The sequence below is a fragment of the Erinaceus europaeus genome, chromosome 13, assembly GCF_950295315.1.
Source record: "Erinaceus europaeus chromosome 13, mEriEur2.1, whole genome shotgun sequence".
Lineage (NCBI taxonomy): Eukaryota > Metazoa > Chordata > Mammalia > Eulipotyphla > Erinaceidae > Erinaceus > Erinaceus europaeus.
The window spans coordinates 39,583,436-39,611,135 of NC_080174.1; the positions used below are offsets into that span (position 1 = coordinate 39,583,436).

At 50.4% G+C, this 27,700-nt stretch overlaps 1 protein-coding gene across 2 annotated transcripts in view; it reads right to left on the reverse strand.

Moving 5' to 3' along the window:
* Positions 1–4,071: 4,071 nt before the first annotated feature.
* Positions 4,072–27,700, reverse strand: part of RUNX3 (RUNX family transcription factor 3) — a 66,716-nt gene continuing 43,087 nt past the window's right edge. Inside the window, exons 4-6 of one of the 2 annotated variants that reach the window (XM_060205561.1) lie at positions 22,508–22,612; positions 11,704–11,859; positions 4,072–6,967 (exon numbers count right to left, since the gene is read on the reverse strand). In XM_060205561.1, the coding sequence (XP_060061544.1) occupies positions 6,441–6,967; positions 11,704–11,859; positions 22,508–22,612 (788 nt within the window). In that variant the 3' untranslated portion in view covers positions 4,072–6,440. The remainder of the gene's footprint in view (positions 6,968–11,703; positions 11,860–22,507; positions 22,613–27,700) is intronic. The other variant, XM_060205562.1, reaches the window with a different exon arrangement.

Consider the following 27,700-nt stretch of genomic DNA (forward strand, 5'->3'; position numbering starts at 1 on the left):
CTGCCCTCTACTGTTTTCTGGAGTTCATCTATTTTGTTACCCTGTTCTTATACTGTTTTAGCTTGTTCACCTAGTTGTGTTCTTAGCTCAGCTATTTCAGCTTTCAGCTCTCTAATAACCTTGAGAGAATTAGTGTTTTCTTCCAGAGTCTCATTTGTTGTTCCTGTATTTCTGATTATAATTCTTTCAAACTCTTTACTCACTCCTGTGATTATTTCCTTAGCTAGTGTTTGGATGTTAAACTCGTTATTTTGATTCACCCTTTGGGGGGCTTTTAGCTGTACTGTTGTCCTGGTTTGTTTCTCCAATATTTCTTCTTGTTGATTTAACCATTTTATATATTATGTTATGAGTCCCCTCTCTCAGTACTTTTCAAATTACTGATCACTATTGCCTGGATTGACTTGTGTCTAAGTAAGGTAATTAAAGAGTTCACAGTGGTGGAAGTTAACAGTTGTTTCAATAGTATTTTAATTGCTGAGTTGGAGCTCAGTGGTTTAAAAGCCTCTTTTTCTTTTTCTTCCCTGTAGGGTATGGGAGCCTGGGGGCTTTTAAGCTACAAGTAGGCTTCTTAGCTTAATCAGTGACTCCTGATCAAGAGATAAGGCAGGGTGTGGCAGAGATACTCCAGTGGTTATGCAAAGAGACTTTCACAGCCCCACCACTATGCCTCTGAGGTATAGGTCTTCTCCTGAGTTTCCTGACTATATATCTGTCTCCTGGTGTCCCTCCCTGCTGCTGCTCCAGACTCTGAGGGCAGCAGCAATGGAGACCTAGAGTTGTACTTGGTGAGTCTCCGGGGAGTCTTCTCCTCCCCTCAGCTATCCCCTTGTTGGTGGGACAGACAGTAGGTGGTGTCTCAATTGACAAACTACTGGACTGTTACCAGCCACTTAATCTCTCCCTAGGCTCCTCTCTGTCACCAGCTACACGTGTTTGCCCTCACCGGTGACCTGGTGGGTTCCTGTAGTCGTTCCGTTCCAGTCCTGTCTTGTTATGGTCCCAGGTGGTCTCCTTTGGTATTCCTAGTTGATCTGGGAGAGGAGAGGAGAGGAGAGAAAGAGATCTGCTGCTGCTCGTAGCCCCGCCTTCCAAAATTGCACTTCTAAAATAAAGGTTTGTAAATCAAGCTTGCCTAAAAAAACATGTGAAAACTCTTATTTAAAAAGAAAGAATTGACGTACTCCTCAGCTGGCTCCCCAGTGCCTATAAGACCAAATCCAAACACTTTAGTTCAGCTGTTCAATCCCTGCTGGTCCTCCTGGCCTTTTCCTACATAGCTCCCTTCTTTTAGAAGACCTTCCTGTTGCTTGTCTTCCTGGTTAGTTTCCATTCATCTTTCCATCTTGATTCATCAACACTATGCATCCCGCAGGTTCACACACCTGTTCCTGTCTGTCTCCCTGAGTTCCTCAAGGGCATGACTCTTATTTATTCTTCTGGTTCTTGCTGTCTGGCACCTGGAGGTGGGGTGGGGCTTGAGTCTACATTTGGCAAATGAACTCTGGCCAAAGTCTTGCAGAACCAGGTCCCACAGTGGGGTGGTGTGACAGCCACCACCCCTTAGGATCCCAAAGAAGCCACAAGTGTTCCCAGCAGTCTGAGTGGGCACAAAGGGAGGGTGGCTCCAGATTATTGGCTCCAGCTCCAGCTCCAGCTCCAGCTCCAGCTCCAGCTATAGCTCCACTCCCCTTGGCCTGAAGACTTCCTCTAGGCTGAGCTTGGGGCAGTTTCTCTGTGGGTGGATGAAAATACATAAAACAAACAGCACACATTTAGCTACAAAACTAAAAATAGGAAGCCTGGAATCCGCTTTCCCAGCTGCTCCAGCCACTGGACCACAGAGGTGTGGATACGGATATATGTGTGTGTGTGTGGGGGGGTGCGGCCCCTCGCCCATTCTTAGCAACCCAGCCCTCACCAAGAGGAATGGGGGCACTCTGAGCTTCCAAATGGAAGTTAATTCTTTCACCCTGGCTCCCTTCCCCCTTCATTTGATAGCTCATTTCATTTAGGACCCCAAAATGAACTGACCCACTGAAATGCATTCCCTGCTCCAAGGGCCAGGCTGGTGCCTGGTATGGCTGAGGGCTGCTCACTGTGCCATGCTGGGGTTATCTGGGTGACTATGTTTATGGTAGTCTGGGGCAGGGGAGGCCAGGGCAGACCTGGACCAGCACCTCCCAGCAGTCTCTTCAGACCCTCAGGCTTTTCCTCTTGGGCCCACCTAATTATCTTGGCTCATGTAAACCTTGCCAGGATGTCCGTTTCTCAGAATAAAAGCCACAGCCAGAAGCCCAGCATCCTGGGGGCTGTTCCCCTTGGCAGGGCAAGTCTGTTTGGTGGCCACTTCACCCCTCAAGAAGTGTCAAGCACACCCCTGCACCCCAGAAGTCACTTCTAGGAACCCTAAGGCCTATACTTTAACTTTCAGTCTGCCATGGTTATGGGTGGGCTGGGGAAACTATAGGCACAGCCCAAACCCTAGAGTCTCTGAAATCAAATTTGGAACTCCAAGACCTTCCAGAAATACTGGAACAAAATGGTCCCTTCACTCTAGACAGGTTGCTTTGGGCAGGGGAGACAACATAATAGTTAAGCAAAAAGACTTCTAAGCCTAAAGCTCTGAGGTTCCAGGTTCAATCTCCAGCATTACCACAAGCTAGTGCTCTGATCTCTATCTCGCTCTCATTAAAATCAAGTACAATAATATAGACAAGTTGCTTCATGTTCTATCCTCCTGTTGGTAACTTGGGGGGATGGATGGGATGGTTGGGCCTGGGTCCCAGCTCCAAGAGGTTGTGGTTGCCAGGTACATTCCTTTTTTAGTGTGGAACCTTTAGGGATTGTGAAGCCTGGTAAACATACAAGCTCCTGTAAGACTTGAATTAAAATGAGAAGCAGGTACCTCCTACCGCTGCTTAGCTAAAAGAGGAAGGAAAACTCTTCCTCCACATCAAACATTTTCCTGGTGCTTCCAAGGATGAGCCTCCTTAGGTTAACAAGTTCTTATACCTAACCTGAGTTCTGACAACTGAGGCAGCCCCTACTTGAACCTTCTCTGCACAGGAAGTGCTCAAACTCACCTGCTGCCACCTGCAGGCCATTACAATTATTGCAGTATTGCTTCCTACAGTCCTCTGATTCTTAAAGTATTTGTTGAAGTATATTCTGGAGTTAGTGTATCTCACCAAAGTAAAAGACTCTGGGGTGGGTGGGTGGGATGAGAGTACAGGTCTGAAAAGGATGATAGAGGACCTAGTGGGGGTTGTATTGTTATGTGGAAAACTGAGAAATGTTATGCATGTATAAACTATTTTATTTACTGTCGAATGTAAAAATTAATCCCCCAATAAAGAAATTTAAAAAAAAGTGAAAATGAAGTTTACTTTATGACCATTCCAGATCCCAGTTGGACATGCATGATGGTCCAGGCCTCTTTGCTAGCAGGGTGGGGGAGTGTCAAGGCATGTCCCTACACCATCACATCCACAGTGCCTGTCAGCCACAAACAGCTCTAGGGAGCTGTCAAGACAGATGTCACCCTCTTTGCACCTCAGTGGCCTTATCTGCACAAATGAGGAGCTGAGGTAGCTACTGGCTGTGCAATTCTGACTGCAGCTTACTTGTTGCTGTTCTGCAAACACAGGTCCCAGAGGGGGCTCTCACTGAGCGTGCTTTTCTCTCCATATGTTTTTAACCCCCACTCCCCAACACTGAGCTTGGGAACCCAGCTGGAAGAGAACCACACTGTGTTTACTTGAGGAAAAATTCAGGCAACTTGAAGACCTACCATTCCTCTATGGTTCCAGCACCTGAGCAGGAAGTCTCGCTGGCTGTCCTCACCTGGGGAGGTGTCTGCAGCCATTGCAGATAAAGCTGGGTACACAGAGGCCAAGAAACTGGGGAACTCCAGAGCAGTGGGTTTAGTCTATTCTTGCTCCATCCCTCCTTGGCCATGCAGAAGGTCTCTGTCCACCACCACGCTACACTTCACCCCAGGAGCCTGGTACTGGGCTCTTTCGACACACCTCAGAGTCATAGTATTAAAAAAAATCAGCTCAAACTCCATTTTACAGTTAAATAGTACAGAAGACAGTTTACTGTACAAGCAAGTTGTGCATTAAAAACAAACACACCAAGCAAATTATAGTGCAAAGCAGTTTCCACTCCCTTCCCACCCTCTTCCCAGCTCTAGACAGTTTTGCAGAAGATACATGAGTAGCAGATATTAACACCTTGGCATGACAATATGTCACAAAGGATCTCTACCCACCAGCAACAGGCTTACAATCACAGGGTTATCAAACTCCCTTTGTTTCCTTGTGCTTTCCAAATCAGTGTGTTTGCCTAGTACAACTCTAAAGCAGCCTTCTTAATCAGGACCCATTTCTATCAGCCCTGGCTGTCTGGATCCACAAGGGGTTTTGGAGTCAGACTCAGTGTGGCTGCCGTCACTTTCAGGTTGAGGGTGGGAGTCAGTTTCTTTCCAGTCCCTGTCTCCAATGGGGCATGACAATCAGGAAGGGGTAGAAGTCTTGGGATGGGAATGGGGATTACAAAGTGCTGGGCACTGGGAACCCAAGGGTGCCACCCAAGCAGGCCTGGGGCCAGTCAACCATGGAAGACAGGAGCGCGAAGAAGGTTCAAGGGTAAGGGACTCGTAGCTGCTTCCTGAGAAGGGGTGGAGAGACCCCTGGACGTAGGGGGTCAGTAGGACACCCTACCAGCTATTCTGAAGAGATGAAGAATGCTTTTCAGTGAGGGAGAACCAGAGGAACTGCAGCCAGTGGACTTTGACCTAAGATTACCAGGACTCCCTGGCCTAGCAGTTTATGTTAACTGGCTGCTATGATGTGTGTGTTTGGGCAGGCTGGGTGCCAGCAGACACCCACTACCAGGAACAATCTGCAGGGGAGATTTCCATCTCCACAGAGAGCATGGATGAAACAATGATGAAAAACCTCATGCTGTCTAGCCTTTAGAGGGATCTGCTTGTCCTTCCCTATGTAGGCCTTTCTGGAACTCAAGAACCTAGATTGGAGAGTCCATGCAGACTGTACCCTGGCCAATAGGGCAACATGGGGGCTGTATGAGCAGAGCTGAGGTGAGCAGTCACCTGTCTCTGTGCTCACAGACCACCCCCCCCCACCTCTGCCTGAACACTCTCAGGACTCCCAGGCAAATGTCTAAGAGCCACAGGTGGGAGCATCTAGCATTTCACCAGTACTTCCTTGGACCACTCTGGGACCAGGGTTGCTGGAGGTTAGTGGAGCGCTGTGACCTCTCATGCAGGTACCCAGAGACTGACTGTCCCACACTGTCAGAAGGGAGCTGGATCTGTGTCGCTGTCATGGGACTGGGCTGAAGACCCATACTGGACTGTTTGACTGGAGCTCCTTTTGCTAGAATCTGTTTTAGAAACAGGTTTAACTGCTTTTGGGACACAGAGTGATGACAGATGGAGAGCTGCATGTTGGAGGCTGGGGGCTGAATGTGGCACAGCCTGGTTAGACCTGGGACAACGACAGGGAAGCAGACATCCTCACTCTGACACTTCCTGCTATGATCTACCAGGTCTCCTGTGCTCTCTCCAATCATGGCAATTTGGAAACCAACTTAAGGGAAGGGGAGCCCTGTCCCCCCACAGGCTGAATGCACTAAGCTGGCAAAGTGCACGAAGGACCTGTCTGCAGGTGCTTTCCCTGGTTTTTAGGGACTTGAGGACACAGGTCAGTCTGTTCTGGGGTCTAGGACCCACAGACAGCTGGGACAGGGTTTCTTAGTTGTTTGGGGTTATGGGGAAAAGAGCTGGGGGTGGGGGGCTGGACTGAGGATGTTCTTACTTTGTCAACAATTTCATGGGCCCATGCCCAAGAAATATGAGGAAAGACCCTCTCAAGGGGTAGGGGAGCCTTCCAGTTCTTAGTCAACCTGTGTAAATATGGAGGGAGGACTGGGCCAAAGGGCAGGGCCTCTGAGGAAGGTAGAGTAGGGAGGTCTTCCCAGGGCACTGTGGATAAGGGGCCCAGCCATGTGGGCAATGCTTCTTCCTTTGGAACAGAGATGACTTCTGTCCTGAGACCTGGGCCCCCTGACAGCACTGGGGACAACTTTGGGGGTGGGGGTGGGGGAGGGCCATCAGGTGATTCCAGGGAAAGAGGGCAGAAGGAGGCTACATTCTTATAGGAATGTGGGAATGAGATGACTAGGAATCAGGCTAGGGCAGTGTCTTGGGGCCAGTTCTGACCCCTCTGTACAAACATGTGGCTAGACTCATGCTCAGAGCCACCCGCCCAGCTCTGGAACCTAGGACCTGAGGCCCACGACTGCCCTGGAGCTGAAGCTTCCTTCCCACCCTGAGCTGCTGAGCTGAGCCAGCCTCCTGGCTCTTGGGGTTCCCATCACTAGTGGGAGCAGTCCACTTCCACCCCAGGCAGTCAGTAGGGTCGCCACACAGCCTCGTCCATGCGGCCCGGTGTGCTCAGGGCAGTGGGTGAGTTGCTGTGGCTGCCATCAGCCTCCACACCGTCACTCTGGCCTCCCAGGCTGGGGTTCATGAGGTTGCCAGCTGCCACAGAGGCGGCGCTGCTGGTGCAGGAGGTGAGCATGCGGGTGGGGGAGCGGTCACCCCCGCTGCTGCTGCCAGCCACCATGGAGAACTGGTAGGAGCCGGAGGAGGCACCATAGTAGAGGTGGTAAGGGGACGGATTGGCCTGGAAGGGCCCGCTCTGGTTCTGCGGGGCTCCTGGGTAGGGCGGTGGGAGGTAGGTGTGATGGAAACGACTGGTGGCGGGCATGCTGAGGCTGCTGATGCTCGTGCCTGAGGGTGTGGCGCTGTAGGGGAAGGCTGACATGGTCCCCGGGTAATGCATCCTGGGGTCGGGAAAGCGGTTCTCTGGGAGCAGTGCTGGGAAGGAACGGTCGAACTGGCGGGTGTCCGGGAAAGGGTTCAGGTCGGAGGTGCCTGGAGACAGTGAGAAGTAAGGTCAGCCATGGTTCCCTGCTTTCCCAGGGGTCCTCCCATAGGAGTGACCTTGAAGCTCAGGTTCTCCTGGCCTGTGTCATAGCCCTGTTCTAATCCCAGGTCTGCTGGTACTGCCCTGGGCTGCTGGGGTAGGGACATGGCCACACCAGGCAGGCAGGTGGAACAGGTACCAGGCCAGAGGTGGCCATGGGGTCTGTCCACTGAGGAAGGCAGAGGACTGTATGTTGGAGGTTTCTTCCTCCTCATTGACTGCTCTTCACACCTTTGCGGTACACAGGACTATTGAGGAGGTAAAGACTCCCAGCTATTGGGAGTCTGGAGTACCAAGGAGGGGTCAGCCAGGGCCCTTCAGAGGACCCAGCCTGGGAGTCTCTACCTCCCTCCTTCAGGCTAAGAATGGGTAAGACTATGGGTGTGAAGAGGGTCCCTAGCAGCTCCAGGCCACTTGGATTTGGACCCTGCTTTTGCAAATATGGAAACTGAGGCAGACTGAGAAAGATCAAGGCTCCTGATGTTGCGCAGCAAAGAGAAACTCATCACTAGACTGCTCTCTGCCAGGTGTGTGGCACACACACACCTGCACCTCTCTTGCCCGGGCAGGGTGGCTAGATTATAGAAATTTACACTGGGGACATGGGGAAGCTCTGTCTACCCCCCTATACCGACCACACTTTACTCTGAACCTTTTTCCAGGATTGCTACCACTCTGTAGACTGGAGCTGTGTAGTAGTCAGACAATGATGAGATGCCACAAAGCAGCCAGAAGATTTAGTGGCCCAGATCCTGTCCCAGTCCTGAAAGACCCAATGTCTAGCATAGACATGTCCTGCTCCTGTTCCCTCATAACCCACCCCCCCCACGAGGGATTTGATTAGCCATCGTATCATTGTCAAGGGCATCCCAGCCTCTACCCCTACTTTTGTCATCATAAGCTCTTAAAACCTCAGTGTTCAAGTATCTCTGGATTGAGTCTAACCCTCTTGAATGGAAAACTGAGGCACAGAGAAGTATAAGGACTGCTGTAAGGGTGGCATAGCACGATGAACCTGGAACGCAGTTTGAGGGTTCCCAGTCCTGAGCCCTCCCCAACATGTGGCTAGTAAGCAGCTGTCCTTTCTTTGAGGCAGCACAGAATGAAAGTTAACTGTGCGGTAACTATAGCTGATATTTATTCTGACCCTTACTAGCTGTGCATTCTTGGGCAAGTCACTTAACCTCTCTGCAGCAGTCTTTCCCACATGAAAAACATACACAAGAACAGTCCTCAGGGATTAAATCAATGATACATGTAAAGTGCTTAGATGGGCATGAGGTATGAGCAGGTTTGTATTATGATATCAGCTCTGACACCTCTTGTTCTGAGCACCCAGGAGAGCTGGCTGCTGCAGACCTCTGGGCTGCCTGTACCCTGGTCCTGGGCATTGGTGGGAAGCTGGTTTGAACTCAAAGCAATGGTCCTGGGGTAGTCTGTCCAGTCCCAACCCCTCTGTCTCATCCCAGCATAGAATAGGGCCAGGAGACCAAGTTTCAGCCTCTGGCCAGCTCCAGGAAGTCTCTCCCCACTGGAGCCAAGACATCAAGAGCTGTGGGCACCTGCAGGCCCTTGACTTCCCCAGATCTGCCTGGGATGCCATGTGACCCCAGGATGAACTGGAAACTTCTTTAGACTTGAGGTCTTCCTGACTCCACTAGCGCTGGCTCCTCTGATCCGGGATGTGGATTCAAAATGGAATGAGGCTCCCTGGTTCAAAGTAGGGTGATGTGGGTCTGGTAGCCTCCCTGACAGGTGAGGGGTGGCTGGCTCCTCACTGTCTCAGCACCCTAGGAGAGAAGGCCTTGTCTGCAGCTGAGCATGAGGCTGACACCTCCACTCTGCCCCTTAGGAAGTGAGTGCTCCACCACACTGGAGCCCTGTTCACTGAGCAAAAGAAATCCAGACAGGGCTGCAGCCCAGGGAAAACCAGCTGAGAGAGGCAGGCCTGGGTCTGGGGTGTGCAGCTCTCAGAGCTCACAAGGGTGTAAGATCCCTGCTGGGTCTGTCCAGGCCTGTCCCTGACCCCTCCTGCTTCCCTCCAGCAGGGTGGAGGGGAAATGGCTGCCCTCCTGCTCCCCCTATCCCTTCACTACCCTCTCCATCCAGTAGCCCCAGGGAAACCTGAGCTGCCTGAGTTGCTGTCCAGCAGCCAATCCTAACACTGGAAGGAAATGTTTATTTTCTTCTCCAAATTGCCCCAGCTGCTGTGTGGCTGAATGAGCCCTTTGAGCTGTGAGAAGCCCCCATTGTGGGCGGCCTCAGCCAGGGGGGGTTGGGGGCTGGGGCCTCACACTGCTTGCCAGTGACCAAAAGTGGTGGGGGTAGGATAGGGGTCAAAAATATTAACAGAGAGCAAGAGAAGTGGTTGTAGGTTGTCTGAGGGGGATCCCCAGGGGGGAGTCTGAAGGCAGAAGCTTGTCCCACTAGGAGGGGAGGGTCCTTAACCTGGTACTGCCAACACCTCTCTATGATGGGTATCCCCTTTTTCCCACTTTACAGATGAGAAAACTGAGGCTAAGAGAGGTGAAGCAACTCACCCTAGATCATATAGCCAGTGTCTGGCAGAGACAGCATTTTTAGCCAGGTCTACCTGACTGCAAAGTTCATGCTCCTTCCTTAGTCCTGTTCATCAGGAGCCCTTCCTCTCAATGCTGGGGCAGGCTTAGCTGGGATGGCAGGCCACCTGAGGTCTGGAGCAGTAGATGTTAGGAAGATAGTGGGGGTCTTGTCCAAGGATGCAGTAGAAGCAGAGGGACTGAGCCAGTCATTCCCACTCAGGCCTGGCCTTTCTTCCTCCCAGTCCCAGAATGCTCTGCCCACTGCTGGACCTGGCCTGGCCCCTGGCACTGGATGGGGGTGGGGAGGACCATCCCAGACTCCTCTAGACAACTGTGGACAGGCTAAGAGGGGCTCTCCTCCCACAGAGGCTGCTAGCAGGAAGCTATGGTTCACTCCCCTTCATCTCCCTCTTTCCCACTGGATTTTGAGTCTTCCTGGTTGGCTCCTGACAGCTCACTGGGCCCTGCTCTGCTCGTGGCAGGGAAAGGTCTAGAGAATTAGGCTAATGGACCTGTGAGGGATGCGATATTGCTTCTGAGTAGAGTGAGAAAGAGCCTAGAGAGCAGAATACCTCCCACTTTTACACCCCTGCTCTGAACTCTCAAACTCACTAGCCCCTGGACACAGAGTGGCTGGATGGGGCTGCTTTCCACAGAGGGGCTCTGCAGGACTAAGGCCCAGTTTTCTGAGCTCATGTCAGAACAGGAGGGGCCTTTCTTCACACTGCATCAAGTTACCTGCCACCACACTATCCTGGCACACATGGTTAAGAATCTTAGCCAAGATGCAGGAGACCCCCAGCTAAACTTGAAATGTGGAGGAAAGGAAGAGCCTGCACCTCCTCCCACCATGCTGACAGGAGGGCCTCACCCTGTGCCCTCAGGAGGACAGGAAGTGGTGGTTCACCTGGTAGGTGCACATGTTACCATGCATGAGGACCACAGTTCAAGTCCCCACTCTACCTGAAAGGGGAAGCTTTACAAGCAGTGGAGCAGTGCTGCAGACATCTCTCCTTCTCTCCCCCTTCTCTGTCTTCCCCTCTATCCAAAAGAAAAAAAAAGAAAGAAAGAAAAAAAGGAAAAGGTTTCAGGGAATGGTGGAAGTACAGGTAGGTCCTGGGGCAGGCTTGGACCCTAGACTGTATGATCCAAGGGTAGCCCTTTACCTAAGTAAGCCTCAATGCTCTCATCTGCCAGATGAATTTTATACAGGCCATTAAGAAAGAAGGACACACATAGTGTTTGACAGCAACCAGCTCTCCTGCTCTGCCCCATCCTGCTGGTGATCACTCTGTCCCTACCTTGTGAGGGACAGTGGTACAATTAGCCTGTGTCCCAGCCCACTGACTGAGAAAGGCCAGAGAACAGTGTCAACACTTGTCACTGGCTGAGCACCTGCCACTTGCTAACCATCTGTCTACCTGGGACGGCCTGTCTGTGCTGTCACCTCAGCTGGGCTTGCTGTATCCACCTCTGCAATGGGAAAGACCCAGGCTGGTCCTCAGTCCGGAGGCTTCTCTCCTCCTTGCTGTTTGGGAGGAGTCTTTGGGTCAGGGGAAAGACCTTCCCCATGTGACAGTGACTCTCTCCAGGGCTGTAACATAACTTCACATGTTTAGAAAGCTTTGCCTGACTGCAACAGTATCATTTGAACATCATACTTAACCCATGTGGAGGCATCCACCACCACCCCACTTTCAGATGAGGAAGCTGAGGGGTTTGTGTAAGGGTGGGGAGTGGGAGGCATAGTGTGTTCACTAGGATGTGTCTGGTGCAGATTCCTTGGGCAGGCTGTGCTCAGTTTTAATAGGTGCATTATGGTATGCACAAGGGAAACTGAGTTCTTGGAGCAGGGACTGTGTTTGTCCATTCATGTTGATCCTTTAGGTGAGTCAACACAAGGGAACGTGAAGCTGTTGAAAAGTATTTGCTGAGTGAGTGAGTGAAGAGTCCAGCCTGTGGCCAGGCATAGCTAGCCCCTAGGAAACATCTGTGGGGCTGAAGAGCACAGTTGCCTCCCTTGTAGAAGGGTAGTGCAACCTCAGTGGGGCAGAAGGACCACATCCAGGACCTGTCCACCTCCCTACCCTGCAGCCCCCCCCCCCCCCCCCCCGGTGACCTACCTTGGATGAGGGTCTGGGTCTGGCCGCCATAGTGGCCTGTGGTGTTTGAGCTGCGGGGGCTGGGTGTACTTGGAGTGACCCGCATGCGCAGTCGGTCCAGCTCCCCAAAGCGGTCAGGGAATACTTTGTTCTGGTCCTCCAGCTTCTGCCGGTGCCCTGCAAAGCATGGGGAGCCATCAGCAGAGGGTGCAGAAATGCCTGGCTTTGTCAGGAAATTATCCTGGGGGCCTCAGTGCAGGTCACAACCAACCCTTTTCCTGCAGTTCTCAGAAGACTATATTTATAATTTGCCATCAGGGTTATCACTGGGACTCGGTTCCAGCACTACGAATCTACTGCTCCTGGTGGCCATTATTCCTTTTATTTTCTATTTTATTCGAAAGGATAAAATAAATTGAGAGGGGAGGATGAGATATAGAGTGAAAAATACCTGCAGATCTACTTCACCACTCATGAAGCATCCTCTTTGCAGGTAGGGAATGGGAGCTTGAACCACGGTCCTTGGAGCATGATAATGTATGGGCTCAACCAAACGCACTATTACTTGGACCCTCAGAAGACTTTCTGATCAGAGCACGGTCATCAAGTACCGTGACCCCACCTCTGCCTGTGTAAGCAGAATTACCCATTTTACAGGTCAGACTCAGAGGGCTGCTGGGCCCCAGTAATCAGTGGAATCAAGACTTGGACTCAGGGATCTAGTCAAACAAAGGCAACATGTATGGGAAAGTGATTTATACAGGCCCCTTCAGGAAGCAGGAAGAGGACCCAGGAGAACCCAGGAGAAGGCCTCCCAAACCTTCCTCCTATACCTTCCCCCCAATATATCTGTGAGAGGAATGGGGTTAACATTTAAAATGGATTCTAGCTCTATTAAGTATGTGCCTTTTCCTTTTCCGCCTTGGACCAGAAGCTAGTAATAGGGAGCTTGGCTTGGCTTCCAGGAGAAGTTACTACATTTCCCACCATGGCCCACATGTGAAGGAGCATAGTCTTCTCTCTGGGCCCCATATACTGGAAGAATCAAGGCAGCCATTCCCCTGCCTTCAAGCAGCTAGTAGAGGTCAACCTTAAGGTTTCTGTAGTGACATGGAATACACAATAAATGCGCGCGCACACACACACACACACACACACTTTCCAATTATTCACTTTACAAGCAATACATGACCCCCCCCCCGTGTGTGTGTGTGTGTGTGTGTGTGTGTGTGTGTGTGTGTACCAGAGCACTGTTAAGCTCTGGCTTATAGTGGTATGGGGGACAGAACCTGAGACCTTGGAGCTTCAGGCATCTGAGAATCTGTTTGCATAACCATTATGCTATCTGCCCCATGCAAACAGATGAATATTTTAAACAAGAAAAAGCATCCCAGATCAGGTTAAAGGCTCCTCTGACCCACCCCAGACCCCATTTCAGAAATTAGAAATACCCAGTGTGATCGATTTTGGAGAAATTTCTTCTCATCCTTGTTTTGGCTTCACATACATGGAAAACACAGAGCAAATTTTTCATGTAATGATCTAGCATGATCTCATTCTGGCTGTACCATTCTGTGACTTGCTTCTTTAGTCTGTAAAATAGGAAGAATCATACAACCTCAAAGAAATGAGAGTTCTCTCAAAACTTCAGGAGCCCACGCTAATGAGCAGTGGAGTGAGGGTTGCCTGACTAAGCCAGTTCCTGCTTGTCATGTCCTTGTGAATGCACCTCAGCTATACCTCTTGAATGAGCAGAGGTTGTTCCTAAATTTCCTCCACTACTGATATGCCTGGCGACTCTCAAGTCATCTCTGTTCACCCCTGCTTTTGTTTTTTTTGGGGGGGGGTCTCTCCAAGGTAGAAACCAGGAAGACATGTCCATTCAGAGAACTGAAAGTTCCTCTTGCTTAGCCTAACACCACGGCTGCTGGTTAAGTGGCTCCATACAACCCCACAAGGAGAAGGGGATATATGCTTTTTACAGGCTCAGAGAGGTAGAGGCTTGCCACAGGTCACACAGCAGGGAAGAGGAAAGAATTTCTTGGACTTGGGATTCCCTTGAAAAAGAAGTAGGGGGAAGGGACTCAGGAAGCAAGGAAGACCTGCCTGAGTACATGGGTCTACTATGGAATGTGGAATTTTCTAGACTGACAGGGGAAAGAAAAGAAAGAAGAATGTGAGAGGTGAAACAGAAGTCCTCAAGTGACTCCTGAGGCCTGTAAAGGGGGTGCTTTACATTAGGTGGTAGCTGCCAGCCCTGTCACCTTGTCCAGCTGAGTGGCACTTCCATGGGGTGGGGGCTTCCAATTTCCTCAGAGAGGCTGTGAGGTTTTTTTTCTCTGAACCTCCCTTGATTTCTATGGTTTTCAGTTAACTTGAGTACTGAAAGCCAGCAACCACTTTGTAGGATATGTACTGCTAGCTTGCCCTCTTAGCTAGAGATTTCATTTTCTGTTGGTCATGTACCCATTACCAATGAGGGCTGGTTAAGGGAGGCCTCTTGGGAGGCAGTCTCTGGGGTGGGAGTGGGGATGTCTTATGGGCTCGGCCTTCAGCCCTGGTGGGTCTTGGAGGACGTGTTGGTGTCCTTGCTACTGCAGGCCCTGAAAATGGCTTGGTGATGTGGACATGCAGAGGGATGGATAAATTCAGAACAATCCCAACAGGGAGGAAAGTGGCCGGATGGACGTGGAGACCGCAGACTGACCTGACAAGCAGCCTGGGTGCAGAGGATCTGGGTGTCTTAGTTAACCACAAGCATGAAGTGCGCCAATGGGGCTACACCAAAGCCTGAGCAAAACCTCAGGCCTTGTTATTATCATCACTGACGGATAGAGTCCTGTTTCTGAGTCACAATGTGTACAATGTGTTTACAGTTACTCTTGGGGCCCAGCGGAAGGAGGGCGGGGTTCACAGTCAGCCTGGGTTCGAGGATGGGCCCTGTCACCTGTAGTCTGGTGGCCTCCCTCAAGTCACACTCCTTGCCCCCCACCCCAAGCCACAGTGTCCCCACCATGACACCCTCACGGATTGTGGTGCTGGCCAAATGAGGTCTGTGGACTAACTCCACTCACAGGGGCCACTGTCACTATGGGCTGCCACTCTCCTGCAGTGGGAAGGCAGGGCTGTCATTTCATTTGGGATCAGAAAGGTGCTTCTTTGAGCCTGGGACAGAACCAGGACAGCACTGCTAGCTCTGGGCCCCAGAACCTTGACTGCAGCCCAGTGCTCTGTCTCTCAACTCTTCCCCTTTTGCTCCTATAGTGCAGACTGAGGACGCATCAACAGAAAAGCTACACTAAGTGGTGGGTGAGGGAATTCAAGACCTGAATCAGGTAATTGGGCCTCAGAGAGCATGGTCCCCACCCTACTCTTTCTACTCACACAGGGCAGACTTCTAGAAGGCAGCAGTTTAACTGCACTCCAGGAACTGCTCCCTTGTTGCTGTGGAAGGGGGAGCCACCAGTAGGGAGGGGCAAAGGGAAGCCAAGGCGAGTCCATGTGACTAGGGCGCCAGTGAGTCTCAGAGCCACGGGGGCCTGGGCCTTCCCACTGGAGGCAGAACGGAACTTCCTGTGCCCGAGGAAAGGAGATGGGCATGCAGAAAAGGCCTCTTTTATTCAGCTACCACAGAGGGAGCTGGATGGGGAGCTCGGGTCAAGTCCACTCAGTTGTCAGGGACTCAGCTGTTCTGTGCTCTGTGCCTCAGTTTTCCTTCTGCACAACTTGTTCACTGAGATCTCTCTGGCTTTGAAAGTCCCTACTTGAAAGTTGCAAGATTAGATGGGCTCCCCAGCCGGAAAGAAGGCCCAGAAACAGAGGTCTGGAGAGAGAAAGATGAGAGGTTCCATGTGGACTCTATTGGGGCCCTGACCTGCTCTGAAGCTGAGTGCTGAGTGCACTTCTCTCACTGCACCCTACTCTAACCCACCAAATGCCTCCCCACCTGTGTCTCTTTCCATGTCTGCAAAGTGAGCATCCTCTGTCTCACCCAGGCTGAGCTGGAGAACAGACCATAAATGTTTTAAACTGGGGCATTTTGGGAAAAGGGTGGGAACATCTGGGGAAGGTCCTGCCATGGCCACCACACCTGACCCACAAGTGTACCAAGACTGACTTGTTCTCTGACCTCCATGCAAGGGAGGGCAGGTCCAGTCTGTGAGACAGCCCTCACCCACTGGTACCTCTGGGAACCTGCTGTCCCTCTACGTCTCTGCTGCCTTATCTCTGCAATGGGGTGCACACTGACTAGGGAGCTGGCACTGGAGTGGGGCTGCCTGGTTCTGGCCCTCAAGGAATCCAGGCATTCTGGGATCCATGACTCCTTAGTGGATCTGTGCAGTGGAGGTGCTGGGCCTTACAGCCATGTGGGAAGGATCACAGGAGAGGAGAAATCCTGGGGTCCAGCAAGGTGGGCAATTTATTCAGGGTAAGTGGGCTAGCGGGCAAGGGCTGGATTCTGAGTTGGGGGCTCCATTACCATCACCCCAGGGTATCTTTTGGCACTGCCAGTAGGGCCCACACAGGGTCTCCATACCTTCCAAGTATCTGGTGCTTCTGGGGGACCCAAGAGGCTATCAAAACCACCCCCTGCCTCCACACTGGCCCAGCTCAAGCCTCTCTAAGGAGCAGCAAACACTTTAGCAGGTATCCACAGCAGGCCAAGCATTGTGCCACTGGTGCCACGAATACCACCCAAAGGACCACATCCTTCTGAGAGATGGCTACTGACACCCTCACTTTTTTAAAAAAAGGTTTATTTATTCATTTTATTTGACAGGACAGAGAAATTGAGAGGGAAGGGGAGATAGAGAGGGAGAGACACCTGTAGCACTGTTTCACCACTAGTGAAGCTTCTCTCCTGCAGTTGGGGGGGGCTTGAACCCAGGTCCTTGTGTATGGCAATATGTTCACTCAACTGAATGTGCTACTATCCAGCTCCCTGGCACCCCAGTTTTAGAGATGGGAAAGTAAATGTATCTGGTCAGGGTCTGCTAAGGGTCTGGATTGCTAGGATGTCTAAAAGGATGCCAGGTTATCTGGCCAAGAGCTCTAGCTGGCAGAGGCCAGCTCAAAGTGCTGCCTCAGCAGGGTGGTGGTGGGGGACCAGGAGGCAGGGAAAGGCAGAGCCTGGCAGCAACAACAAGGGTTAGGGGAACAATGCAGGCTCCAATTTCAGTGGGGGAGTGGGGCACTTTTTACCCATTTGAAGCCTTTGGGCTGCCTGCTCAAGGGCCTGGCCCAGCCCTGGTGCAGCCACAGCCCAGACATAGCAGCCACTGTCTGCCCAGCCATGGGGTGGGGCACTCGGGCCCAGGGCCCGCTCTGTGGCCTGTCAGGAGATTTACACCCGACTCTTAACAACCAGGCAGAGTCTCAGGCGGGTGCTGGGCCCCGGGTGGTCTGCCGTGAATCAGCCCCCTGTGAGCAGATGAAAGCAGTCAGTGGCTGGGCAGGGAAACAGGCTGGCAAGGGGCCAGCGGACAGGGAGGCAAGTTGCTCCCTCTCAAGGCTGTAGCCCAGGCTTCCAGTGGCCTGGGGTTGATTAGGGGAGCCCAGGAGGTCTGAGGTTAACCCATTCCCTCCTGCTGGAAGACTCCTCAGGGGGATCCTGGGAGCTGCGGCCAGAAGCAGGAGCCACTCCACAGCCCTTGGCCTCCCTATACACCTGACACTGAAGAAGAAAATGGGATCTTCTAAGACCCAGCACCTACTAAGTGCTCATTTCTGTCTGCTAGGGTCCACACCCGTGCCTGCAAAGCAGATGAAAGAATCTCTGCCTTACAGATTATGTAGTGGTGGGGGAATAAAAAATAAATCTCACATAGGAGAAGATAATATAACCTTAGGTGAGAAGGCTAAGACACTGAGTCAAATCAAAGGCAGGAAGAATAAGGAGTGTGGGTAGGACAGGTGTGGGTGTGATCCCAAACCAGGTGATCAGAAGGGCTCCCCAGAAGTCTGGGCAAGGACTTTGGGTGAGGGTTGGGAGAGTGAGTCACACCTAGGGGGTGCTGGGGGAGCAGGGTTCTAGGGAGAGAGAAGACCAATACAAAGGCTCTGAAACTGAAGTGTGGTTGCCAAGTTCAAAGATCAGCCAGGAGGGTAGAGAAGGGTGACCCAGGAGGAGGTGCAGGAGAGAGGCAGAGGGGAAATGGGCACAGATCAGGTCAAGGGGGGGGTGGGGAGCTTCTTGGCCTTGGCAACAACAGAACTGTCTGCCACCCCTAAGTGTTTGAGATCCCAGAGGGCTGGAGTCCATCTCTTGGGATCACTTTAGCCCCTAGCTTTGAGAACAGTGCTGGGCATACAGTAGGTAACCAGGAAAATATTTGCTGAAATCACTTCATGTACATTTTGGGGTGCGGGGTTGGAAAGAGGTAAGGACAGGGCCCATAAGCAGGATGCTGCCACACCTGCCTCAGGCACAGCTAAGGAGCTGGACCTTCCTTGTCGGACACCAGCACCTCTCAAGCCTGGAGGAGACATATGGGGGCTTAAAGCTGTTCCACACCAGAATTGCCAGGAACTGTCTTGCTGCCTGCCTGTGCCCAGCATCCCATCAGCCACCTGTTTACATCACAGTCCCAGTGACTGAGGGCATATCAGCACTGAGAACCTCAGATACCAAGGCCACACAGGCAGGAAGCCACCAAGCCAGCCTTCAAACCCAGCTGGCCACCTGGCTGCAGATTGGGCATGCTCTGCAGAGCATCGGAGGGGAACGACCTGGCCGCAGAACCCACAGCCAGGCCTCAGGGATCTGCAGACTCCTGGGCTCCCAGGACCAGCCTCACCCCCACCCAGGCCCATGGAAGGCTCTTGCCTCACATGGGCTCAGGGGGCACAAAGTGAGGGGGAAATCTGCAAAGGCGGTCCTGATGACTCATGGCTAAATCACCCACTCAATCCTTCTAACAACACACCAGAGCAGACACCAATGTTCTCCCCAGTGCACAGGTGAGCTCACTGAGGCAGGAAGGCCCTTCCCAGTGGCTTGCTTCTCTGAATCCTAACCTGGAGCCCTGGGGGTGCACTGAAGCTCACCTGTCGGCAAACAGATCTGTCTCCTGGCCTGTCTGCTCCCAGGATTATGGAGCATCAGTGAGTAGAGAGAGGCCAGTCACCCGGGCAGTGCCCAGTGACCATCAGCTGTTGATCCAGCCTTTTACCTCTTCTGGGGGTGTGTGTTAAAACTGAGGCCAGAAAGGGGAGAGGTTTGTCCGAAGCTACAGACTGAAGGCAGGTTGGAGGCCAGAGCCTGGGTATTGCTGAGACCGGACCTGAGAGTCAAGCAGGAAAGGCAAGAACCAGCAGGGCTCAAGACAGGAACCCTGGGGAATTGCCTCCTCTCACTTTGCTTCTTTCCTAGAGATGAGCTTCTGCTAGGATTTTGTCTGAACAATCAAATGAAAAACTTGTACTAAAAATCTGGCCTGTGCTAGGCTCAGAGAGGCATGCCATCTAGCTCAGATTGCACAGCAAGCGTGGCCTCTGATTCTAGCTTATCTCTGGGCACACAGGAAGCACCAGCTTCTTTCCCTTTCTCTTGCTGCCTCATCTTCCTCCAGTCTAAGCTGCCTGGTCCTGTCCCACCTCTTTCCCCACCACTTTATCTGAAGATAGAGTGTCTCAGGTCTGGAAGGGATTAGGAGAGAGGAAGAGGGATTCAACTGGGGGCTCTGAAAGGCAGGCCTCCAGCCTACTCGAAGGGCCTTCGTGGGGCAGGAGGAGCAGCTCAGCCAGGCAGGACTGAAACAGAGGACTCTCCATGATGGCAGGCATCACCTGGTCCTTATGGCCTTGCCATCAGGCTCCAAGACCCCTTGCTCACGCAGCTCCCTGTACTAGTGTTCTCTGCCCTTGAGTGCCTCCCAAATGCTCTCTCATCATAATTGTGGTTCCTGGTTATCCCAATTCTGCCCCTGAAGACTTTCACCTCCCTCAGAGGAGACTTTATACTTCTACTACTGTGACCTGGGCTTCTCAAAAACATCCTGCTACTAAATAAGAGAGGATCTGTATTAGCTAGTGGGTGCAGAGGTGAGAGTGCAGAGGAGAGCCAGGTACCAGTGGTAATAAGACCTCTTGGCTTCAGTGACTCACAAGAACCCTCAACCTCTCTCTTCTATACTCAGATGTTGGCCTTATGCTGTCATGGATCTCCAGGTCTGCAGGGTGATACCTGCAGGTCTGCAGGTATCTCTTCACTTCTTGGAGAAAGGAACAGACACTCAGGGAGGCCAGCAATGTGTCCAGAGTCCCTTCCACCAGAAAACAAGGCTCAGAATCTGCTCTCTGCAATATATGGCCCAGAGTCCACAAGTCATTACCATCTTCAGACTCCCAGGGTCACCCACTGGGCTAATGACAAAACTAATGAGTAGGAAGTCAGTAGGGTGCACACCTTCTCATATGTGCAGGCTGTGTCTGGGTCCTTGCACCCCATGGAAGGTGTCAGGGTGCAGGGGGAAGCTCTCGTGCTTTGGTGTCTCTTCCTCTCTCTGTCTCCTTTTATCTGTCTCATTCTATCTGAAGTAAAAAGGATAAACAACTTGGCCTGCATGCATGATGGATGACCTGCTACCACAGCAGAAACTATGACAATAAAACAAAAGCCAAACAAATTAAAACTAAGGGACAAAACCAAGGCCAGAAAGGAGTCATGGCTTGTCCAAGGTGACAAAACCCCAGGCTAAGGGCACAGACCCATCCAGCTCCCATCCCAGATCAGATGCTAGCTGGGAGGTGAATAACTGGGGTGCTGACAACTGGGCACAGGTGCCTAGGGGAAGCCAGCAGAAGTGGCTTTTAGAGGACTGGAGAGAAGCTCTTCTACGACTACCAGGCTCAGTTCTAAACCTTTCCCAAATGGTCAGTGCTGAAGTGGGCCGAGAAACTGGGCAGAGAGGGGGATCCAGGCCTGCCTTTTTCTCAGGAGGGAGGGTCCTTCCAAGTGCCAGAAGGGTGTGGCCTGGGTGACCCTCATGATGATTTGGCCCATGAATGAGTGAATGAAAAAAAGAGCCATCTGGCTGTCATAGTCCAGAGCTCTTGTCTAGACCTCCCTGACTTATAGTGGGCTTGGTATAGTGGGTTTCTCCCACTATGGGCCTTTGGGCATGGGGGAGAGGCTAGAGCTGGTCTTCCTGCATAGGCTCATTCAGCTTGTCTCTGGGAAGAGGACATATGGCCCTGGCTGTATTCTCCTGGCCTGAGGTATCTCCTCATTGGATTTGGCGTGACCCTTTGGCTTTGTAGTCAAAAAGAAACAATAATGCTTTTTCCTTTCCTTTCCTTTCCTTTCCTTTCCTTTCCTTTCCTTTCCTTTCCTTTCCTTTCCTTTCCTTTCCTCTCCTCTCCTCTCCTCTCCTCTCCTCTCCTCTCCTCTCCTCTCCTCTCCTCTCCTCTCCTCTCCTTTCGTTTCTTTTCTTTGAACAGAGGTCTCAAGCATGCCACTTTTTCCATTCAGATAGACAGATACAGGGAGAGAGAACACAGCATTGAAGCTTCCTCAATGTTATGACATCTTTAACCCTGGGGCTTGAACATGAGCTGTGTGCATTGGCAATGCACAACACGACCCAGTGAGCTCTCTGGCCTTGAGAGAAAGGGTCCTTGCTCCCTTCCTTCTCTCCCTCCCTTCCCTCCTTGTTTTTCTTTTGTGCCACCGGGGTTATGGATAAGCTAGGGCTTGGTGCCTGTATGATGAATCCACGACACCCGGTGATCATTTTTCCCTTCTATCTACTTATTTATTTTTAATTATGATAGAAAAGGAGAGAGAGGGAAGGGGAAAAAGAGACACCTTCAACCTGCTGCACCAATTGTGAAATGGTTTCCCTGCAGGTGGGGAATGGGGCTTGAACCCAGGTTTGTGAACATGGTAACTTATACACCTTATTGTTGCATTACTGCCCAGCCCACTGAGAGTGGATTTTTTGAACTGCAAAGGGTCACCATCACAACGAGGGGGGGGGAATGACAGCTCTCAGTACTCCAGAATCAGCTGGTCCTACCAAGCCCACTATAAGTCAGGGAGGTGTAGATAAGAGCTCTGGACTGTGACAGCCAGCTGGTTCTTTGTTTCATTCATTCATTCATTCATTCATTCATTCATTCATTCATTCATTCACTCACCCACTCATTCAGTGAACACAGGTTTGTGGCCAGCCCCATAGTGGCCCTGTAGCTTCCCTGATCTGAATTAGTAAGCTCTAGGTCCTTCGCCAGGCCAAAACAATTATATACGTCTTCTTGATGCTAAAATGCACAGATCAGGGCAACTAGTAGTTTCACAGAATCAAATCAGCACTCCTGATCTGGAGAGTACATGGCCTGGTGTCAAGAGTTTCTGGGTGCCTTTTGACTGGAGCAAATCATAGACCAAAAAAGTTTCCAAGGAGGGGCTCTGGCCTCCCAGATAGACACACTCCTGCTTTTGCCGGATCCTTCCCTCAGCCACTGGCAGAGGAGGCTGAGGTGGGTCAGAGCCAACCCTAAACATTCATTTGAGACTTTCCATCCCCTTCCTTTTCTTTATGGATACAAACCCATGCTCTCTTAGCAGGCCCCCAGAGGGCAGATACCCCGTGAGGAGGGGATCAAGTGATTTCTGCCATCTCCTCACCCTCTACTGGCTTGATAGCCTAAGACCAAGCCTAGAGGGCTTAGGGCTTGTCAACAAAGAGAACAGATGTGTGTGGCTATGACCCACCATGGGAGTGTTCCTGGACCCGTTGCCATCTGCCTGGCCCTGGCTGCTGCCTCTCCCTGCAGTACCTTATTCCCCTACTCAGAGGGTCCCAGTGGCTTTGGCACTTACGTCTGGGCTCTCGGGGTCCATCCACGGTCACCTTGATGGCTCGGTGGTAAGTGGCCACTTGAGTGGGGTTGGTGAACACGGTGATAGTCAATGTGAAACTCTTCCCTGGTTGGCAGGAAGGGAAGCAGAACACAAAGGTAGAGGATTAGCACCTAGAGTTAGTACAATGCTCACATCTCCTACCTCTTAGGATACCTCCAGAAGTCTTAACCTTCCCAAAAGGGCAGGACTCTCACTTTTGAACCTGGACAAACAATGGGGCTCTGGGTAAAGTACAAGCTGCTGTGTTGGGCAGTCAAGGCCTTGTGAGGGCTGATTCCAACTCTGTCACCTTCCCTGCCCCACACTCTGGCCACCCAGGCTTATTTCCTCTCTGCCTTTTGGTCTTTGTGCTATTCCTTCTAGCCAGAGGCCCTCATGGGTTGTGGGTAGAAAGCAAGGCCAGTAATATATATTTTTTATTTCTGAATGTTGTTAGTGATCTTGGTAGAAAGATTTGAAAACCCAGAAAATATTTTCTAAAAGGAGAATTTAAAAATATTTTTAAAAGAAAAAATGCCCCCTCCCTCCCCAATTAAAAAAAAGAAAAAGAGGGAGTCGGGCAGTAGCACAATGGGTTAAGCGCATGTGGCACAAAGCGTAAGGACTGGCATAAGGATCCCAGTTCTAGCCCCCGGCTTCCCACCTGCAGGGGAGTTGCTTCACAGGTGGTGAAGCAGGTCTGCAAGTGTCTGTCTTTCCCCCTCTCTCTCTTCACCTCCTATCTCCATTTCTCTCTGTCCTATCCAACAACGACATCAGTAACAACAACACTAACTGCAACAACAATAAAAAACAACAAGAGCAACACAAGGGAAAATAAATAAATAAATAAATATATAATTTTAAAAAAGAAAAAGAAAAAACAACCCTAGTTTCACTAGCCAGAGTAAAACAATGAACATATGGATGTTTTCCAATCTTTTTTGCTCAGGTATGCAAATCCATACGGTTGCAATGGCACTGTAGAACATGTCTGCAAATACAAAGTTAGTATCTGCTTTTTAGATCTTATTTACCCTCACTTAATGAGGCACTTTGCCATGACATTACCCGTTCTTCGTAAATTTCACTTTTCTGAAAAAAAAATTGGTTGAAAAATATTTCAGCTTGTGGAAGCCTCACTGTTTCTTCATCTGTGCCCTCACTCTCAAGTATTTATGTCGTTGCTAATTTCTCTTATTGGTTTTGTGCCACTGAGTCTGGAAAAAAGCTGATTTGGAAGCTGCAGACATTTCACTTGTAGACACAACTGTTATTTCCAGAACTCTGGTCTATTTTTAGATAGACAGTTGGCTCCAATGTCTCCATTCAAAATTCCTGAGAGGGGAAAATCTTTTAGAATAATATATTTTTTTTACCATCTAAAATAAAATGAGAATGACCTTCTCTTTATAAAAATTTTTGCCTACATCTCTGATCATTTCCTTTCACTAGATTCCAAGAAGCAGTGAGTAATTTCATTGCACCCAGAAGGTTGGGATGTATGAAGGGGCACTGATCTCTGGAGTCATTGGTGTGAGTCTCACCATGGTGTGAGTTTCACCATCAGCATCAGCATCAAAACGGCTTCTATCAAGATGGAATATCTCAGTTCTCATTGGCCTTTCTCCCATTACCAGTGAGACTGAAATTTTATGGATGCTTTTTAGTTGCTATAATCCAACACAGGCAGTCAATTTCATGTTCTTTTATATATCTCTCTCAAGGTTTTAGTGACTTTTTATACAGTCACTCTCTACGAAGCTTGTTAAGGAGCTGTGATAGTTCTCTAGCTTTCCATGTCACTCTCTAACAGAGCTCATTTGCATTTTCAGTTCTCTCTACCATGAGATCATGATTTCTCCTCCCATGTTTGCTTTTAGCAAGGTTTCCCCATATAATGTGCTGATAAAGACAACAGACAAACAGCATTCTCTCTGTTTTCTACATTTCTTTGTTTCTTCTGGGGATTTATTGGATGATGGAGTACAAGGTAAGGATTTTTTCCTAAAAGGACAACCTATTTTTTCTCAGTGATATAAAAGTTCCTTTTCTCCCTCTATTCTTTATAACCCCGAAGCCTCCATGTTGTATGAGTCTAGGGAGGATGTGGGGGAAGGTCTGCTGAGTGCAAGTAATTTCATCTGTCCTTCCTTTCCTTTGAGCACCTCCTATATCTGGACCCCAATTATAGGCCTGCAAGCTCTTGAGGGCAGGGGATGCTGATGCCCTCCAGGGCTGGTTCCAGGCAGTGAGGGAGGCTGCCCAAGTAGAACCCTTTGCTGCACCTGCATGCCCCAAACTCTCCAAGGTGAGCAGGCAAGCTCATTTCCAGACTCCTACGTCACAACTGGGAGAAGAAAGCTCAGGGTGGGGACCTCTAGCTCATATGCTCGCTGCACAACTGGGTGACTTGCTGGTTCAGTGATCAAGTGAAAACTCTAACTCCAGAATCTAGAATAAATGAAGCCAAATGGACCTCTGAAGCCACACTAAACAACCCGAGGGCCTCTGTAACACAGCTGGGGAGTTCATGTCAACCGAGGCGACTCAAACCGAGAAAAGGGGGAAAACTGTCTTGTGCCAGTTGACTGGCAGTGAAGATGGAGATGCCACCTGCCCCTGTGCCCTGGGGTCACAGTGATTTTGACTCCTCATTCTCTGACCACAGGGCACTTTCCACGGTTTCTGGAAACAGAAAGTGCAGAAGGTCTAAAGCAGCACCAGGCAGGTGACTTTACACTCCTGGCCACCCCCTTCATGGGGGCCTCCTCCCTCCTGCCTTCCCTCACTCTGAGGTCCTTTCCCACCTGGAACTCTTACAACAAATCAGGCACTGTGGGAGCCCCAGGCCATCCCATGGGTGCTACAGGACACTATGCCAGCAGGACAGCCCAGAGTGGCAACTGAACGAGGCTGGCTGGGTCCTGGCCCCCATGTGAGCTCTCATCTGCTCACAGAAGTTCTCCTTGTTTCTGAAATCACTTCCTTTAGGTCTCCATGGAAAAGCCTTCTCTTCGGGGAAGCCCTCCCTCCTCATTTTCTCTACGGTAGGCTTCTGCAGCTTGCCATCTGTGCCGCCTTTTAGAATTGAGCAGGCTGTTGAACTGTCATAGGAAAAAAAAAGTAACAAGTGCATTGTTCCTATCCTCTAGTTGAAATTTAGTATCTCTTTCAAGTAGGAGTGTGGGTAGACACAGAGGCACTCCATCAATCCCTGCGACAGACTGACGTCACAAAAATTTACATATCACATTACAGACAACGTACACTTCTCTATATATCTTTTATGTTCATCATCAATCTGAAATCATGGCCAACATCAGACCCACTGCCAGATGTGTTACTGAATGCACTAAAGAAAAGGCACCTTGTGGTCTGGGAAGTGGCACGGTGGATAAAGCATGAGGTCTGGAGTTCAATACCCAGCAGCACATGTACCAGAGTGATGTCTGGTTCTTCCTCTCTCCTCCTGTCTTTCTCATGAATAAATAAATAAAATCTTTAAAAAAAAGTAAGACACTTGGGGGTCGGGTGGTGGCGCAGTGGGTTAAGCACATGTGGCGCAAAGCGCAAGGACTGACGTAAGGATCCCAGTTCGAGCCCCCGGCTCCCCACCTGCAGGGGGGTCACTTCACAGGCGGTGAAGCAGGTCTGCAGGTGTCTATCTTTCTCTCCCCCTCTGTCTTTCCCTCCTCTCTCCATTTCTCTCTGTTCTATCCAACAACAAACGACATCAACCATGGCAATAATGATAGCCACAGCCAGGCTACAACAACAAGGGCAACAAAAGGGGGAAAAGATGGCCTCCAGGAGCGGTGGATTCATGGTGCAGGCACCGAGCCCAGCAATAACCCTGGAGGAATGAAAAAAAAAAATTAAAAAAACAATAAAAAAAAAGTAAAACACTTAAAAAATAAAAGAAGAGGCACCTTTATGGCAGGTGAAAAAAGATTCTGCTACCTTTCAAGATGATTGATTTCACTGCAATCCTTTATAACACTTTGTATTATTCAAAATTAAAAAAAGACATCCTTTAGAGGAAAGTATATATAGACTTCACCAAACTGTGAAAGGGGCCCATATTCAGGGGGACAAAAAAAAAAGGTAAATCCAATCTGAAGCATCTCAAGTCTACTTTTACTCTTCCTGTGAATTACCCCATCAGACTTATTGCTTCTTTTTTTAAATTATCACCGTTATTTATTTATTGGATAGAGACAGCCAGAAATCAGGAGGGTAAGGGGAGATAGAGAGGGAGAGAGACAGAGAGACACCTGCTGCACTGCTTCACCACTCACAAAGCTTTCCCCTTGCTGGTGGGGACTGGAGGCTCGAACTTGGATCCTTGCACATTTTAACATGTGGGCTCAACCAGGTGCGCCACCACCTGGCCCCCATGCTTATTGTTTCTTTCTTTCTTTTCTTTTTTTTTTTTTTTTTTGCCCCCAAGGTTATTGCTGGTGCTCAGTGCCTGCATCATTAATCCACTGCTCCTGGAGGCCATTTTTTCCCTTTTGTTACCCTGGTTGTTTTTATCGTTGTTGTGGTTATCATTATTATTGCTATTGATGTCGTTGTTTTTGGACAGCAGAGAGGAGGGGAAGGCAGAGAGGGGGAGAGAAAGACACCTGCAGACCTGCTTCACCGCCTGTGAAGCGGCTCCCCTGCAGGTGGGGAGCCTGGGGGCTCAAACCGGGATCCTTCCGCTGGTCCTTGTGATTTGCGCCATGTGCGCTTAACCCACTGTGCTACTGCCCAACCCCCTCTTTTTTTTTTTGTGCCTCGAGGGTTATTGCTGGGGCTTGGTGCCTGCACTACGAATCCACTATGAATCCATTGCGCCATGTGCGATTAACCTGCTGCGCTACCGCTGGGTCCCCCATGCTTATTGTTTCTAATGCTCATTACATCTACGTATTTACTTTGTCTCTGCTACTAAACTGCAAGCTCCCTGGGGATTAGAATTCTTGTCTTGTTCACTGCCCAGCTCATAGGACAACACCTGGCACATAGTAGGTGCTCAGCATATGTGAACTGATATGCAGAGGGGAACTGTGGGCTACCCAAGTCAGTAAGTAGTCTGGGCAAGGCCTAGTACAGTTAAAATGCACTAGAGCTTGTCCTTCACAAATATTAAGGACCTGTCCTGGGAATGAGAAGCTCTTCACC